The following is a 17,347-nucleotide window of genomic DNA, read 5'->3' as shown; positions in this document are numbered from 1 at the left end:
ATATATATATATATATATATTGTTAGCTGGGTCATTCCCACGTAAGGACCCACTAAAATGTTACAGAAGAGTATGCCTGTCAGTTTCTGAGTTCTCCAAAGTTATTCATTAAGCAATTACACGATAGAAGTGGATCTTCCAAATAAAGTATGCAAATTACAAATATTTGCAAATATCCATTTCATCATTTACTGAATTTCGAAACCCCCCTTCAAAAACGATTTTGCAATGTTTATGGCAATTATTACGGGAGAAGCTGAAAGCCAACAAATGCAGGGATTTACATTTGATTGGCAGCAGAGGAGAGGGTGGCAGCTCAAGGAAAGTAAAAGAGGAGCTGAAATCAAACCTTGGACAAGAGGTATTTTCAGACTGGCTTGGGAGCATTGAGAGGTAAGAACATATTAGGATCTGACTATAAGGAATAGGGCTATGCAGTGATTTGGATTCCAAGTGGAAATGAGTCTATGAGGATGCTCTGTAGCATGTGTCAGTAGCTACTTAAAACAGGCACCTCTTTTTGCAGGATCATCGGCTGATGTTATGTGATCATGGGAAAAACACATGATTGAAGGACTTACGTCAGGGGTTTTCAAACTTGGCCCTTTTATGACTTCTGGACTTCAACTCCCAGAATTCCTCAGGCAGGCACGCTGGCTGAGGAATTCTGGGAGTTGAAGTCCAGAAGTCATAAAAGGGCCACGTTTGAAGACCCCTGACTTCGGTGCTAGCTACGCAACTGTCCAGGGTTTCCTCTTCTAATCCAAACACTCTGCAACTCTTAATAAGGCATGTTAGGAAGGAGAGAAGCTGATGATGGAAGCACTGAACAGCAAGGTCTTGGCACTTCTCAATGTCAGTCATAAGTATCTTGCAGGCTCTGAAAGATCAGCGACAGCAAAAAGGACAAAACTTTCCAAGAATTAGAGGGCGGGAAAGGGAAGAGCAGGAAAAGGGAAAGAAGGAATAAAATGGAATAAACAACTATCTGACTAGGTCAGGGGTGCCAAACTCAATTTCATTGAGGGCCGCATCAGCATTGTGGTTGCCCTCAGGGGGCCGGGTGGGTATGGCCTGGGTGGGGGCGGCCTAGTGGGTGGGCGTGGCTAGAGTGCGTATGGCCTACTGGGTGGGCATGGCCAGCTCTACATCGTTCGCATCAAGGGTGCCTATGGGGGCCTGGGCAGGAGTGGGACAGATCTGAGGGTCTCTGGGCCAGGGCCAAGGCAGTGGGGGCCGTTCCCTCACTGTTTCCAGGATGGCTTCGCGGGCCACATGACACCACTTCACAGGCCGCATCTGGCCCCCGGGCCTTGTGGTTGACATGTCTGGACTAGGTGCTGTAAGAGATTCCCTCTTGTGAGATTCTCTCATTGCTTTCCCATGACACTGGAGTCTGACTTCTGGGCTTTATCCTCAGTCACTGACGCTAGTCCTCTCAAGGCAGAATGGAAACCAACCACTTTATCCTGTTAGAATACCAGGTAGAACACAAAAGACTGATTCTCTGTTTTCCCCAACTTGTTTTTTTCTTCAGTTGCCAACTAAATGGTCAGTCTCTACAATGGATATATGACTACAAGTCTTTTCAAAGCAAAGCACACAAAATAAGTTTAATGTTACGGTATGTTAAATTATTATTTCTCTTTTAAAGAAGTGTTTTAACTCCCCCCCCCCACTATAAGAACTAAATGAAAGCCTATTGGACTGATTTTCAAACAAGAAAAATAAAGCATTTTGAATGTTTTAAAAAAGATTTGACACTAGCTAGGAGAAAGTTTCAGTCTGAGATGAGCAAACGTAATTCCAATGCAGCCGATTACCTAATCCTAAATCACTTATTTTCCTTGTTTTCAGCAAAATTAGCTGGCCTGTCATTCTGGCAGTCAAATGCCAGTCACTTCAATCTGCTCCCTTGTTTAGCTTCCACCCTAGTTGGAACAAGCCCAAACCCAGGTCACTGCTTTGATCAAATCCTACATTGCTTTATAACTCACACCAAGCTCTTCTCAGCTAATCATTGGTCCAACTAACTTCAGCTACAGCTCCTAGGAATACACTCTTTGGATGAAGATTCTCACTCACCCATTGTCCCATTCCTTCTTGCCCAAGGGGAAGAAGGGAGTGGAGACAGACCGTGAGCTTACCATAGAAGCTAGTTTAACATCTTCAAGCAGCTGTGTTGCTGATGGCCTCTGCTCCATGTATTGCTCAAAGAGGTAGTTTTGCCTTGCTCTTTTTATGATCTAGAACAAAAAAATGAAGTATGCCTAGGAAGCAAGCTTATACATGAAGACGTAACCACCACAGTTGAACATACATATTTTCCTGATCTTTCCATCTTATGCCACCTGCTGTCATCTTCTGATGATCAAACAGAAAGCTTCTGTTTATATTACCTCTTTAAAGTTCCTGTATGTATTCCTGGTGCTGTCTATCATAACAATAAACTTTCAACTAGTGAGAGATATTGTTAAAATGCAATTAACCGTCACGTTAACCTTAGCCAGAAGTCTCAGAAACTAACTGCATTAAGATATTTTCATTTACCTTATCATCTATATCTGTAATATTCATACAGTAGAAGACATCATATCTGAAGTAGTCTTTTAAAACTCTTCTCAGGATATCAAATGAAATATATGATCTAAAATAATTAAAAAAATAAGTTTATTTTGTACATGTGCTATTTCCAAGCAAGTATACAGAAATGTACATCTTAAGGAGAATAATATATAAAATAGCTTTCTTGCAATAATCATATATTAGGAAATGTGCAAACAAAAATGACTGATTTTTTCATGTGTTTATTAATCAACACATAAATAAATAGGGCAGATTGAAAGTAAGGCTTATAAAATGAACAATGTTATACACAACATATTTGTTCAGATGTAACAAAAAAAAACACCTCTATTTTACCTTGCATGCCCCATATGGGAAGCATCATATACTGTTGGGCCGCAGCAATACCATTTGACTCTGTTGCCACTTTGGGGTTGAAACACATCCTACAATGAAAGAGCACGTGTGGCAATGAATGAAAACTGCTGAATTCATTCAGCTTGAAAATAACAACTTTGAATCAAAGTAACACTATTGATTCCACAGCAATCTTGGGGCATTGCTGTCTCAACAATGATTTCCAAGCATAGAAAACTACTGCATCTAAAATGATGTGAGGAATATGTTATCCAGAGATGACAGAAAGAAAACACGTTCACCTTATTTCGAGTGAGACTGTTGTATAGGCAGAGTTTGGGTTGCGCTGTTCCTTGTGGTGGCTCCCAGTGAGGCTGAGTACGTTTGTTTTTACCTGCAAAGGAATTTAAAATTTCATATGACAGATCAAGCAACAGTGCCATCAGGATATGGTGTTATAAGAAAACATACAAGGAACTCTTATTCGGTCCTGAGACATTTCGAAAGGAATGCTGAAAAAAATGCCACAATAAAAGTTTTGAATAGAGACCCAGTTTACGATAAAGCCACATCAATGGATTCCTGGTCTTAAAAATATTAAGATAATACCTACCAAACTGACTGTCAACTCTACAAATGAGCGTGGCTGCAGCCATTTTTTCTTCTCATTCTAGGTTGCCACATAGAATGGAGGGAGGGGAGTTACCCAGGTGCTTCGTTAGTCAAAATAATCTTCTGTCCTGTGGGAACCAAGGTCATCTACTGCTCCCGCGACCAGGGATTGGGTGTTGCATTAAAAAAGCCCGCTAAATGAAAATATTGGGGAATGTAGTTGCTTGCATAGTTTTGAGGGTGGGACATTATACTTTGTAATTGGGTAACCGTTACTTATGTATTCAGACATGGTTTCACTTTTGACCATGTCAATACTTTGTAACTAATAAACATGTTCTCTGAGGAGTTTTCAAGTTCTGCTTTATTTGTCTCTGTCTGTCGGAACTATTAAGGTTGATTCATAACAAAAAGCATACATGTTGGTTTATTGGGCTCCCCAAAGAACATATTTGAAAGGATGGACATCAGATCTTCTATGCTGGAGATATAAAAAATTTGAGAGCTAACAAACCTATATCAGGGGTCCACAATCATGGACCAGTACCGGTCCTGGCATGCCAGCAACTGGTCTGCACAAACAAGCAAAGCCCCATCCGTGGGGTGCAGGCAGCACACAAAACCACAAGCTCTCTGGTCCGCGGAAAAACCTCTCTCCACAGAACTGGTCCCTGGTGCCCAACGGTTTGGGGACCTCTGACCTATATGACAGGGTCATGTGATCATTCGTATGTTTGGGGAAAGTGTATTAATGGATGCTAGCAGATTTATGGGAAAATCTTTAAATGTTAAAGATGCTAATGTAATGTTGAATTAGTACTAAAGCTTTGGGAATTAACTGTTTATCAGGAATTATGTTTTATTGAGCAGGGTGGTACCTGCATAAAAGAATTATACTAAGAAATTAGAAAAGTGATATTATTCTACATGTCAGGGAACAATTGTAATTTATGCACATTTTTCTTTTACAATTTATGCACAATCTTTCTTTAAAATTAAAGACAAAAATGGAGTGAATAAAATAAAAAGTACTATATCCCATCTTTCCTGTAACAGCATAAGGCAGTACACATGGCGCTGTCTCTACCAACTTTTTCACCTCACCAAAGTTATCCAGTTTTTGAGGACGAAGCTGAACATGAAACTGAATCTCCCTCATGTAATTATATTATATTGTATTGATGTATTCAAACCTCATTTAGATTTAAATCGTGTTCAAATACAGTAATTAGTACCAGAGACCAACTTAAAGAGCTAAACACGAGAGTAAAAACAGGTAAACATTGGTCATAATGCTTTAAATACTACTGTCCAAAAACCAAAATAAAGCAATACCAGTATAAATTCCTGCACTGAATCCACAAATAGGCGAAACATATTTTAAAACTGATAGTAGATATAAGCAATACCTTCTGTGTCATTTATATTAAATAAACAACTCCTACATTCCCATTCTGAATAAATGGCTTGACTGATCTTAGTTTTCTACTTGCAATTTTAACAGCTGAGAAACGAGAGAAAGGTATTTAGGGGAAAAACAGGGGATAAAACATATCCTCATCAACTTCAGCAAACAGCGTAACAGAAAAGGGAGGCCAATGTTGATAAGTCCTTGAGTGATCTAAAGGAGATTACTTCATCAGAAAAATATGAAAAAATAAATCTGTGCCCCACATTTATGAGTCACAAAAATGCCAGGTGATCCTCAATTATGAAACAGAAACAGACCAATAGGAAATACAAACTCTATCCTATCTAGAGACAGATGTGTCTTCCATCTGTTCTCCTCAATCTCTATGACCTCTTTACAGCAAAATATTGTATCTGCTCACCTCATCTCTCAATCTCTTGCACATTCTGACACACACAGAGACCCAGATGGGCTTGGTGAATACCTCTTTTGTTTCTGTTTTTCTTTTCCATGTGTCAGATTTCCCCCTTCCACACCTCTCACTATAAGCAGTCATACAGGAAGCTACATTACGGTACAAAACATTATTTGCTGGTGATGTTCATGAGATTACGCTCAAAGTTTTTTCTGTCTCCAAAAATTTAATTAGGGAACATCTGAACTGATTTTGTAATAGACTTCCTATTTCATTCTATTTATAAGAACTTCTCCCTGCATCTTAAAAAAAAACACGTTCTCCTATGTTGAACCTGTTCCCTATATATTCTTAATTCAAGCATTTCCCAACCCACAATCTGTTCATTTGCTGCAGATACTCCATGACATCACTCGCCTCTAGAGCTGCCCCACCCAAAAGGGATTTTCTATTCACTGGGACAGAGGAATCTAATTCACACAAGCATCTCTGAAAGATGTGCAGAGCCTCCATCACTTTACCAGAGAGAGCAGAGATTTAGGTTCCTTTCAGGATTTTCTGATATTATTGTTACACTGAATTATGCAGAATAGAAAGCAGCATTGCAATTTGAAAAATCTATGAATTTACAAATGCATGGTGGAGCTCTCAAATTAGAGTACTTTTTAAAGTATCTTTTTTTATTCAGAGAAGCCTTGTATAAAACTATTCAATTACTTCTCATGTAATTATTCTTCTATGTTGACTATTTGTTTCTATTATGTTACAGTTTTTTTAAGGAATTTTGAACTTTAGTTAAGCTGCAAAACAGCAGATAATTCATTAGAAATCAAACTGCAGATTCACTTGTGTTTTCCCTACAGTCATTTTTTAATGAATTCAAATTTAAAAAATAAATAAAAACTTCTCACACAAATTTTCAGTCTTAACAAAGTGCTTCATTTTTTTTAACAGGGCTGTGCAAAGCTTTAGTTAGTCAATGTACTGAATTGAAACTACTAACTGAATCAATGTGAAAGTTTAATGGCCCTTAACACATCATTAATTCTAATCAAATTGACTCTGGATTTGGATGATTTATACACTAACTGTTGAACAAGATCACCGATCCATGTAGCACAATATACTGGTACATGGAACATTTGCTTGAGTAAGTATATTGTAATGCAATTATAACTAGGCTTTGGCCTGCAGCTTCTTGAGAAAAACAGGAACATTAATTACAGATATCTAATAAGGTTCTTACACATATATCCTGGAAAAAAATCTCTGACACAATCAGAGATTATGGCAAACTCTTTCTTTTCTTGTACACATAAGCTCTGAGAACAATGTGAGGACCCTTAAGAAACTATTTTGGATTATGTTACTCTGGAACAACCTTAGCAGCATCTATAAAGGGAATTTTGATCAGGCAAGACCCTAAATGTGAAAGCTAAATTCAGGGGACATACTGGGGCCCACATTGCATTTTAAGATTTCATCTGTATTTATAACAAAGGTCGGTAAAAAAGATAAATTATTGATTTCTACAATGACATTACATTATATATCACTTAACACATCTCACTACTTTTTTTAACAAATAAAGCATTAATACTGTATAGTTGCAGACCATGATAAAATCTGGCATGATTACACAATCCAATTTTTAGAAAAATTTATTACCGTGTTTTCCCCAAAATAAGCCCTACCCCCCAAATAAGCCCTAGCTACGATTGGATCGTAGGGGTGGGGGGGGGAGAAAGATTTCTTCACCTCCCCCTAACCTTCTCACCAAGCAATTGGTACTTGGCTCTTTAAGACAGAGTTCCCCAACTTTTCTGGCTTAGTGGCCTGGAAGATAGCAGCAGGGAAATATGCGCGTGTGCGGCCCTGGGCATGCATGCGCAAACAGGCACATATGCATGCACATGCGCAAATGGATGTGTGCATGATGGTGGTGCTAGCGTGTGTGCTCATGCGCAGGTGCGCTGCATGCGCTGATGCCCATGTCCATGCACAAATGGGCAGCACATGCCCACGGCACAGGTGCTGGCGCACATGAGCAAATAGGCCACTGGCACCTGCGTGATGCTAGTGGAGATGCTAGCGTCCCTGCGCATGCACAAATGGGGCTGCTAGTGCCCGTGCGACGGTGCTACTCTGAGTGGAGCTAGTGTGCCTACTGTGAGTTCAATCAGTCCTTCTGATTTTGCAATATCTTTTTTTTTGCGAGAAGTTGGAAGGTCTGAAGTTTTTTTTTAATCTGACAAACACGTAGTGGCGGCTGAAAAATGAATGGAGAAATGCGATGCAGCTGAAAGGCAGGTTGGTTAAAAAAATGCTTGGAAGAGGTGAGGGCATCTGGGCGGGGGCTGCGGCATTCTACCCAGATCCACAATGGCAGGAGCTAGAGGCAGGGGCAGCTCCGTGCTCTTTGGGCCCTGGCGGGAGCTGTAGCTCTCATCCCAGCTGCTCAAGGCAGGTGTGGGGCTACTCCTGGCCGCTTTTGGTCTTTACCTTGCGCGGCTTTGGCAGGTGTCTGGCAGGTGGAGGGAAGCAGCTCCACCCCCTGCCACCTTCCTCTCCTCACCTCATGGTGTCGGCACCAGCCGGATGGGCTAGGCCAGGCAGAAGGCGAGGCGGCGGAAGCAGCAGCTGGTGGCAGAGCAGCCGCAGGTGAGGTAGTGGCCATAAGCGGCCAGGGACCACCCCATATCTGCCTCGCACAACCAAGATGAGAACTGCAGTGCCCAAGGAGCGCTGGGCTCAGCCCTTAGCCCAGTGCCTGCAGTACCAAGTAGGCGTGCAGACTACTTCTCAACGAGGCCAGACGTAGCACAGACAGCCACTTGGCAACCACATGGCACCTGATATAGCCCCAAAATGTCCTAGCAGCAGGACCAGCAGGCAGGGCAGGTGTGGACCAGGGCTCGCCAAGGGCTTGGTTCATTGTGGCTGCAGGCAAGCACATGGTGGGACGAAGAGTGCGGGGCCGGGGGTAGCAGCGCTCAAACTCCCATTATCCCCTGCACTCTCTGCCTCCTGTACGTGAAAATAATAAGCCCTACCCCAAAAATAAGACCTAGTGCCTTTTTTGGAGGCCAAAAGAATATAAGACTGGGTCTTATTTTCAGGGAAACATGGTATGTATAGGAAGCAGTTGTGGTTTGAGCTCATCTGGCTTTGAGGGAAAATAAATAACTGCAGTAGGAGACCAAAGGACAGCCTTGGAAACCCCCAAAGACAAGTATATATATCTAAATCAGTATTTTTCAAGCCTTGGCACCTTTAAGATATATGGACTTCAACTCCCACAATTCCAAAGGCAGCATGCTAAAAATACCTGGCTGTGGAATTCTGCGAGTTGAAGTCCACACCTCTTAAATTTGCCAAGGCACAAATGTGTAGGAGTATGCATCTATGTGTTTATATATGTGTGTGTATACATATAAACACATACATGCACATTCCTACACATTTGTGGTGGTTACCATGTTGCAGTTGCCTCTGGCTACTAAATCCAAGACCTCATATAAATCAAAGGGACCAAATAATTCTTGACAGATGCTTTAAGCAAAGTAATAAGCTAATAATAAGACATTAACTCGCTATGGTTACTTACTTGTCTGGAGTTTACAGGAGATATGTTTTTCAAAGCTGCCATCATAGATTGCTTCTATGTGCCTGAACCAACGAACAACATGGAAATGCTGGTCCACAGGTGGGCCCGAAAACTGCCTGAAAACTTCCACATCTGCATGTGAAAATGTGAAGCCCTGGATATAACTACGGGTGCTGAGATACTCATTCAGAGCCTTCAGCCTGTGTTCCTCTTCACTAATGCTCAGAATATCAGTGTAGTCAGAAGCTGCAAAGATAGAGGCAAACGGCAAGCGGTCAGATCTCACTGCTTGAAAGTATCCAGAAATAAAGCATCACTCTACATGAATTTTGCAGCATACCCACAGTGGCTAGCTCACCTGGAGAAATGATGGACAAATGAAAAGCAAGAAGACAAGAAGAAGCAGGAAACAGGAAAAAGGACCGGAAATCTTTAGCATTGGAAGTTAACTGTTAATAGCAATAGCACTTAGACTTATATACCACTTCATAGTGCTTTACAGCCCTCTCTAAGTGGTTTACAGAGTCAGCATATGGTCCCCAATGATCTAGGCCACGGGGGTCAAACTCGCCGCGTCACATGATGTGTCGCGAGGTATCGTGACTTTTTTCGCATTGCCGGAGCTGGGGTGGGCGTGACCTCTGCATGATACAACCGGCCTGCAGGCCAGCAGTTTCACACCCCTGATCTAGGCCCTCATTTTACCAATCTTGGAAAGGTGGAAGGCTGAGTCAATTTTGAGCAGTCAGGATCGAATTCCTGGCAGTGGGAATGCAGAGTTAGCCTGCAATACTGCACTCTAACCACTGTCCCACCACTGCTCTTTAAGCTAATTATTTGAAGAAGTGGGTCACCTCCAGGCAAATCAAGAAGGAAAACTAGATGAAATTAAGTTAATCTTTCCTCTCAGGAAACAGCGTGTGTGATAAACAAGCTAGTAACTTCAGATTTCTAGTACAGTAGGCATCAATTGAATTATATGTGTGTGAATAATCATGAAGATCTGTTTCAAAGAAAAGATATACAAAAATAAAGATATGTCTTCTATATGAATGGGTTACGGGGAAATTATGGATTTAATTCCTAATTGGACTCACAGTACTAGACGTTTGAAGACTTGAAAGAAAATTGAAACATCTGAAGAAATTTTACCTTTTTTAAAATATTGGACATGAATACCTAATACCTAATATCATGCAATACTTCTTTAGAATAAGCAACATTATGCAAAGCATGGAAAATGAGTAAGAAATAGTATACCTGGGAAACCGAGGAATTGAGGGGTTTTTTTAAAGGAAAATTAGCTAAATTTAATACTATTTAATACTATGCATTCATGTGACATCATGCCTTATGACTGCAATGCTTAGTGATGGAAAGTCTGATTCCAGCTGTCACTAAAAACCCAAGGACTGCACATACTTCTACAGAATTTTAACCCTCATATTGTATGTACAGACAAATGGGGCTTTAAAATACTGTGAATCACTAACCCAAGATCATTCGGTAGCACAGAATATCTGCAATGCAAGATCTAGAAAAACTAGATTACATCTATAATTAAATGGAGTGGGTGGTTCCAAAAAAGGATTTTGCAGAGTAATTAGGTGACCCATAGGGCAGATGTTATATAGTGTTCATCTTTTTAATAAACAAAAGTCTTCTGGATGATACCTGTTCATCCTGTTATCATAGTTCTTCAAATTAATTTAATTAAAGCCGGGCAAGATTATAAGTACAAATACCGTATTTGAAGTTTATTTAAGGGGGGAGTGGAGTTGTTCTAACACAGACCTGTTATAGAACGATTTCAGATTTATGTCTAAACACAAATCCCTTTTCCTACCTCACAAATATATAAGACTAAATTGCTAATGCTCCCCCACATTTCCATCCTCAACATGTAGGCTAACACCTATTAATTCAAAAGACCTAAGCTTTGCATGCTGGCAGTTCTGCATTTGTCCTCATTATCTAATCAACCCAGCAAAGCCACACTAGAATTGGTTTCCAGGTGGTGCAATGCATGCATGCATGCTGAATTGCTTGTATTCTTTCTCAAATGCATCTCTAAAGGCAAATGATTAGCAGATGCATGCCGACTACTGCAAAAGAAAAAAGAGAAGAAAAAAGTGTGCGTAAAAGACAAGAGACAAATTAGTCTTTTCAGACCTACCGGTAGAATTCACCAGCTACTGCGACGGGACTGACCATTTGTTATTATACCCATCTTTTTTCTTTTTGTCTACACTGGAATATCCTAATTTCCCTCCAGATTTGTTTGGCTCTATCTACCCCAGGGCTATATTAGTAACAAACCTACCAAAAAAATGTACATCAGTTCAACTTTTCTCCCTGCTCTCCAAAATAAATAAATAATGACTCTAAATGCTCCACAACAACCAACAAAGAAATTATAATAAAATCAATAAAATATAAAAGGTAGAGGAATAATTTCTACACTAAAAATAAACAAATCCCTTTCTTTTGCATCTAGTCCCTCATTTACAGCCTAAGATTTGTTGAAAGAATTATCAAAGCAACCTTAGTGATTGACGGCAAAAGAGACAAGAGATTGTTATAAAACCCCCCTCTAGTGGATTTATATAATATGGTTATCATTCTTCAATGAAATTGCCCCCCCCAAAAATAATAATAATGAGAGAAGTCAGACTGGATATTTAATTTATATGTCGCCTAATTCCCAATGACACTGGGCGCCTCAGAAGTGAAAACATGACAAACAAGAAAACAAAAATCCAGTAAATACAACACTAAAGGACAAAACCCCTCCAAAAATGAGAAAAAACAAACCCACACTATTCAAAGGGGGCTTCACTCACCCTCACAAAAGGCTTGGCAAAGAGCCAGGTCTTCAAGGCCCTTTGAAATACCAGCATGATGGGGGCCATCCAGAACTTGGGGAGGGGGAACCTGATTCTTTTTTTTATTATTATTGAAAAGTTTTATAAAAGTTACAATATTATCCCATCCCCAACCCACCCCTAAACCCCCCCTCCCCCTCCCCCACTTCCCAAAGCTGATTACAGGGTTACAAATATATAATAATCATAATCTAACTAACATTAACCAACTATATAAATAACCAAATACATAATGCACTTTAACCCGCCTATAACATAATTACAAACAATCTAAAAGTATCCAACTTATACTAATACAATAATAATACCGTATAATTAAAACTAATAATAAAAAAGAAAAAAGAAAAATTTTATAACAATCTAAAATTTACTCATAAGCTAAATGGAACTTTTTAGTCCCATATTTTTTCTGAATATAATCTATCCATCTTCTCCAAACCGAAATGTATCTTTCTTGTGAAGGATCCTTCAAATAAGCAGAAATCTTAGCCTCTTCTGCTAAATTTGACACTTTAAGCATCCATTACTCTATAGTAGGCAGGCAATCCTTCTTCCAATATTGCCCTACCAATAACCTTGCAGCTGTTATCAAATTCAACATCAAGTTAATTTCTTTAGTATCACAATCTGTAATAACACCCAATAAAAATAATTGTGGGGTAAACTTTCTCTTAAAAATCTTGGGGAGGGGGAACCTGATTCTAAAGGGAAGGCGCCACCACAGAAAAAGTGTGCTTCTGGCATCCTGCTAGATGGCATTGTTTAATAATTGATGGAACCCAGAGCGCATCAACCTTGACAGACTGAATTGGCCAGACAGATACTATGGGAGATAGGAGGTCACTCAAGTAACCAAGCCCTAGCCTAGGCCACGAAGGGCTTTATAGGTGGCAACCAACACCTTGAATTGCACCTGAAGCAAACAGGCAAGCAGTGCAGCTCATGAAGCAGAGGTGTTATATGGGCATAGGAAGGCATACCCATCACTGCCCCCATTCTATTCTGCACCACTTGAAACTTCTGAGTAGTCTTCAAGGACAGCTCCATATAGCATGCAGTAGGCAAGCCATGACATGAGCAGGGCATGGTCTGGGAGGCCCTCCAGACAATGGCTGTCTGGAGGGCCTCCCAGTCTACGAAAGGGCATAACGCACACTAGATAAAGGGCCTTCTTAGCCTCAGCTGCACCTGCTCCATGACCAGGGCCTATGAGTCCAGGAAGACTCCCAGAGTCTGCACCCCTTTTGATTGGGAAAGTGCAAACAATAAGACTTAGTAGGATTGAGCCAGAGAAGGTTCATCCCCATTCAAACCCACACAACCTTTGGTGTTAGGTAGATTTGAAAATGTGGGAAGTAAAACCACCCTGTGGTATGCCACAAAGGAGGGGACAAAGAAACGATTCCCCCTGCCAACCAAGACCTCCTGGAACTAGAAAGAAAGGAAGAGAAACTACCATAGATCTGAGCCCCCAATCCTCAGGCCATGGATGCCATAGCTAATGGTATTAAAAGCTGCTAAGAGATCAAGGAGCACAAGGATGGATGCACCATTCCATCACAGCTCTGCCACAGGTAATCTACTACAAATGCAACCAAAACTACCTCAGTACTAAATCCTGGCTGAAACGTATTGATTCTAGAGAATCAATTTACTCTAGCAAAGGAAATGGATTTCACCCAGCAAAGAGATCCAGGTCTACTTGCAGCTTTAAAGATGATGTGTGTTCTGCACCGAAGTGTAGGCTATATCTTCTACGATATGTATGTTATGTCTTCCAAACAATGAGAGAGGTTCTCCACTTGTTCCTAACGTTCGCACAGCTTTTTTTAGGTACTTTAATGAGGTTATGTCATAGAATTTTGTTGCAACGCTACAGTACACTATGTCCCCAATAAGTACAGTAGTGAGTGAAAGGATTATTATTAGGGCTGGCCAGATTATTCCAGAAGGTGCTTCAGTTGCAGCATTGTTCTTTGAGGTCTCTTGGCAAACAAGATGGAGTGGCTGCCGTTTCATTTACGTGCAGTCACAACAGAAGCGTTTTCTGTGTATGCAACAGTCATTCTTTGAGGAGTCACTCTTCCTTCACAAAATTGAGGAAAAATAATAGTTCTTTTAAAATTAATGTTCTACATAATTCCCTTAGGAACTAATAATATGTTCTAAAGTACCATTCCAAATGATTCACACAGCCCTTATTTGCATATCCCTGCTAGGTATTACAAATAAGAACAACCTGTCAAGGCAGAAACAACCAGATCTACTGTAAAAGGTTCAAGTCAGCTATTTGATTACATTTTACCTATATCACAAGAATATTTCCAGCATGCTTGTCTTCTCTTGGGAACAAGCAGCTAAGGAGCCAAAGGACTTAGTTGGGCAAAGACTAAAGGCTACTTCCCCGCTCAACCCCTCCCCCCCTGCCCAGCTGGTAGTTTCCCAACAGAACCACAAACATTTTAGTGCGAAATGCTTTAGCTTTTCGCTTTTACCCAAACTTGCTGACCTCTTTCATGCACATGCGAAGGGGTTCACAAATGGATCCTGATGTGATTAAATGAATTCTTAATAAAGCAAAAGTATTCAACATGATCCCTTGATATTAGGAATGGGATCTATGTACATCCAGAAACATCTGTATAATATTTGGCACATCAGAGACTTTCATAGTTGTCTTTGTGGATTATTTAAGTCAGGCATGTCAAACTGCCGGCCCGCAGGCTGGATGCATCACGACAAAACTGTGCCCTCCCCATTGCCGGCAATGGGGGAAAAGTCGCGATATGTCGCCCGCCATCACGTGACTTAGCGAGTTTGACATGCCTGATTTAAGTCTAATTTTATATGTATTCCAGTGTACAACCAGTTCAACTCTAGTAAACACTATCACGCACAAAGTAGATGCATTGCTGTTTCCAGAACAAGGGATAATTCTAAATGAAGTCATGCAAAAAGGGTGCATTTCTAACTAAAGAGGGAAGTCAGCCAACTGCTTGAAATATAAATGATCTAGGACAGGGGTGTCAAACTGCCAGCCTGTGGGCCGGTTGCATTATACGGAGGCCGCACCCACCCCAGTTCTGGTAAGGTAAAAAAAGTCACAATACGTTGCAACACGTCACATGACACGGCAAGTTTGACAACTAGGATATCAACATCTAGGATATCAACAATACTTGCAATTCTCAATTTGCTACCTAATACTTCACTTACATGTATCTCATGGAATGCAAACTGATAACTCCTTTCATTTTTAATTAATGCCCTAGACATTTTTTCTAAGGCTTAATTATATGTTTATAAAGAAATGGTTAGGTTTAAATTTAAGGGCATTAACTGTATGTTTACTTGATTATCAAGTAGAAATGCAAAGGGAAAACAGTAGTTATTTAAACAAAACCCTGTAAATAGAGTTTCATGTGTATGTCAGATCCTTAGGAATCAGTCCGAAGACAGTGCATTTATACAGAAAGAAGTCCTGGTTTTAAGTAATTTTACTTAAAATTTCAGACTTTCAACTGCTTCATTTTTGTTTGTGTCTGTTAAAATCCTCATTATTTTGTTCTTTGGCAATTGTTTAGTCAGGAGATGTTTCTCATCAATTGCATGGTAAAACCTATGATGTACAATATTGCTATCACCATTTGTAAGAAGGTGAATGGTAGTTCTTTATCACTGTAGGATCTGAATGGTACTATTGTTGGTTCTAATATAGTAAACCTCTGTTTGGAGCACAATCTCAATAGTTAAATAGCTACACCTAACCAACAAACATACACGTCAGCGTAACATTAAACATAATCTATATCTGTTTAATAAATGTCTATGTTAGAGAAGTATACTGAAGCAATTTTATAATTTTAAGTATTTGCATAATCAATTGAGCAAGCTCCAGTTTGTAATGTATCAAGCTGACCTTGTGATCTACTCTTAAAATTAAAGCTTTTTCCAGCTAGGATGGAACAAAAATAATCTCCTGAGATTTTTTTTTAATTTAGGACACAGTGTTTTGTAAGTACATTCATCACCAAGGTCAACCGTGACATGAAAATACATTTAGAATAATATATACAAGTTTGATCTTCATTTAAAAAACCCCCAAATACTCCTATCAAAACCCTAGGAAATACGATTAAAATTTGGATTATATAGCCACTGCTCCCTAGGTTTGTAACACTTACAGTTTTTACAGCTATGAACAACTATGGCTTGGCTTCACCTTGTAGAAGATTTCCATCACTCTTTAAAGATATCAACAACTGTAAGTAGATAAGGTTTTTTTTAGGAGCCAGCAATAAAATAATGCCTATATGCCCTGCTTTTAGGGCTCCCAAAGGCAATCTCGTCGGCAATCGACTTTTTTTTTAAGTTTATTTTAAATATTTACAGACACATACACACTAAGTATATACATTTCGAATTAAGAAAGAAAAGGAAAAGGACAAACAAACACTTAACAAACATGCATATAAACTAACTGGGGATTGAAATCCCCTGTGCAGTTATACACAATTACATCCCGGTAAATCCTAAATCGATTTACTTTCGATTTACTCAGCGGGAGGATCTTTATGCGTTTACTACGACTTCCAGGCGAAGAAAATGAAAACAAAAGAGATCCCGGGGAAAAAAAAAATCTTGCTTAAAACCAGCGGCAGTACAATTGCTGTTCTGCAATGGCAATCCACTACATCCTTCAACCTTATAAATTCACTTTTGGGAGGAGGGGGGGCACATGAAAGAAAAAGCGACCTTTTAAGACATCCGAGTTAGAATATCGCAGAGCCTATCGATTAAGTTTCGTCTCTGAAATCAATAGACGTAATCCCTAACTCGCTGTCCGATCCCAGCATTACATTACCAGCAGACTATATTCTTCTAATCATGCGGCATCACAAAGTGTAGCGCCAAAGCACCTGAGCCGGGCGATCGAGCAGCGCTCTCAGCCAGGCTTTAATCTTTATGGCATCGCAACGCCATAAGGGCCTTTCTATGGGATCTGACAGTGGAGTTCATGGACGTTTCCTTATTCCAACCCAAACGCTGGAGCTTACCGGCTGCTGCCATTCTGCCCCCTTCGTCTCTTGTCAGACGCTGCTCTGCCTGACAAGCTGATGCAACCGAGGCCGTTTCCGGAAGCAAGAGCTCCACCTCCGATCGTCACTTCTGGTGGGCGAAGGGTAACCTGGCAGTGCGTGGTCAATGCAGTCTTGAAAAGGCAGGAAAGTACTGTGCAATTTCAATAATATGCGCAGAGGGGCACAAAAAAAACCCAAACCCGTGCATCGGTACCAAGTAGGCATATGTGACGCTTGTTGCGAGCCAGTTTTTCGAGGACAGAAGCTAGAAACAAACCGATCCAGCATTATAGGCGCAAATTGGCTTGATTTGTTCGATTTTACAGGATCTCGTTCATCTATTCTTTTTATTGGCTAATTGTTTAGTATTCTTTTAGAGTTAGAGCAGCCTAGATTTTAAAAGACGTTTGCTTT

General features: G+C 40.2%; 1 protein-coding gene and 1 long non-coding RNA gene across 3 annotated transcripts in view; one reads left to right on the top strand and one right to left on the bottom strand.

Annotated features, from left to right (window-relative positions):
* Nucleotides 1–16,963, bottom strand: part of CARS1 (cysteinyl-tRNA synthetase 1) — a 44,843-nt gene extending 27,880 nt beyond the window's left edge. The window contains exons 1-6 of one of the 2 annotated variants that reach the window (XM_083348464.1): nucleotides 16,910–16,924; nucleotides 8,968–9,213; nucleotides 3,225–3,316; nucleotides 2,923–3,011; nucleotides 2,551–2,647; nucleotides 2,148–2,246 (exon numbers count right to left, since the gene is read on the bottom strand). In XM_083348464.1, the coding sequence (XP_083204590.1) occupies nucleotides 2,148–2,246; nucleotides 2,551–2,647; nucleotides 2,923–3,011; nucleotides 3,225–3,316; nucleotides 8,968–9,213; nucleotides 16,910–16,922 (636 nt within the window). In that variant the 5' untranslated portion in view covers nucleotides 16,923–16,924. Of the gene's footprint in view, nucleotides 1–2,147; nucleotides 2,247–2,550; nucleotides 2,648–2,922; nucleotides 3,012–3,224; nucleotides 3,317–8,967; nucleotides 9,214–16,909 lie in introns of both variants that reach the window. The other variant, XM_083348465.1, reaches the window with a different exon arrangement.
* LOC310631791 lies at nucleotides 14–3,861 on the top strand. Its single transcript, XR_014490701.1, has 3 exons — nucleotides 14–996; nucleotides 1,338–1,624; nucleotides 3,597–3,861. It is a non-coding gene; the product is annotated as an uncharacterized lncRNA (long non-coding RNA).
* Nucleotides 16,964–17,347: the final 384 nt, after the last annotated feature.

Source organism: Vipera ursinii (assembly GCF_947247035.1).
Source record: "Vipera ursinii genome assembly, chromosome: 1".
In the NCBI taxonomy this organism is placed as follows: domain Eukaryota; kingdom Metazoa; phylum Chordata; class Lepidosauria; order Squamata; family Viperidae; genus Vipera; species Vipera ursinii.
The sequence above is the reverse complement of the archived record's forward strand: the minus strand, read 5'-3'. Positions and strand labels throughout refer to the sequence as shown.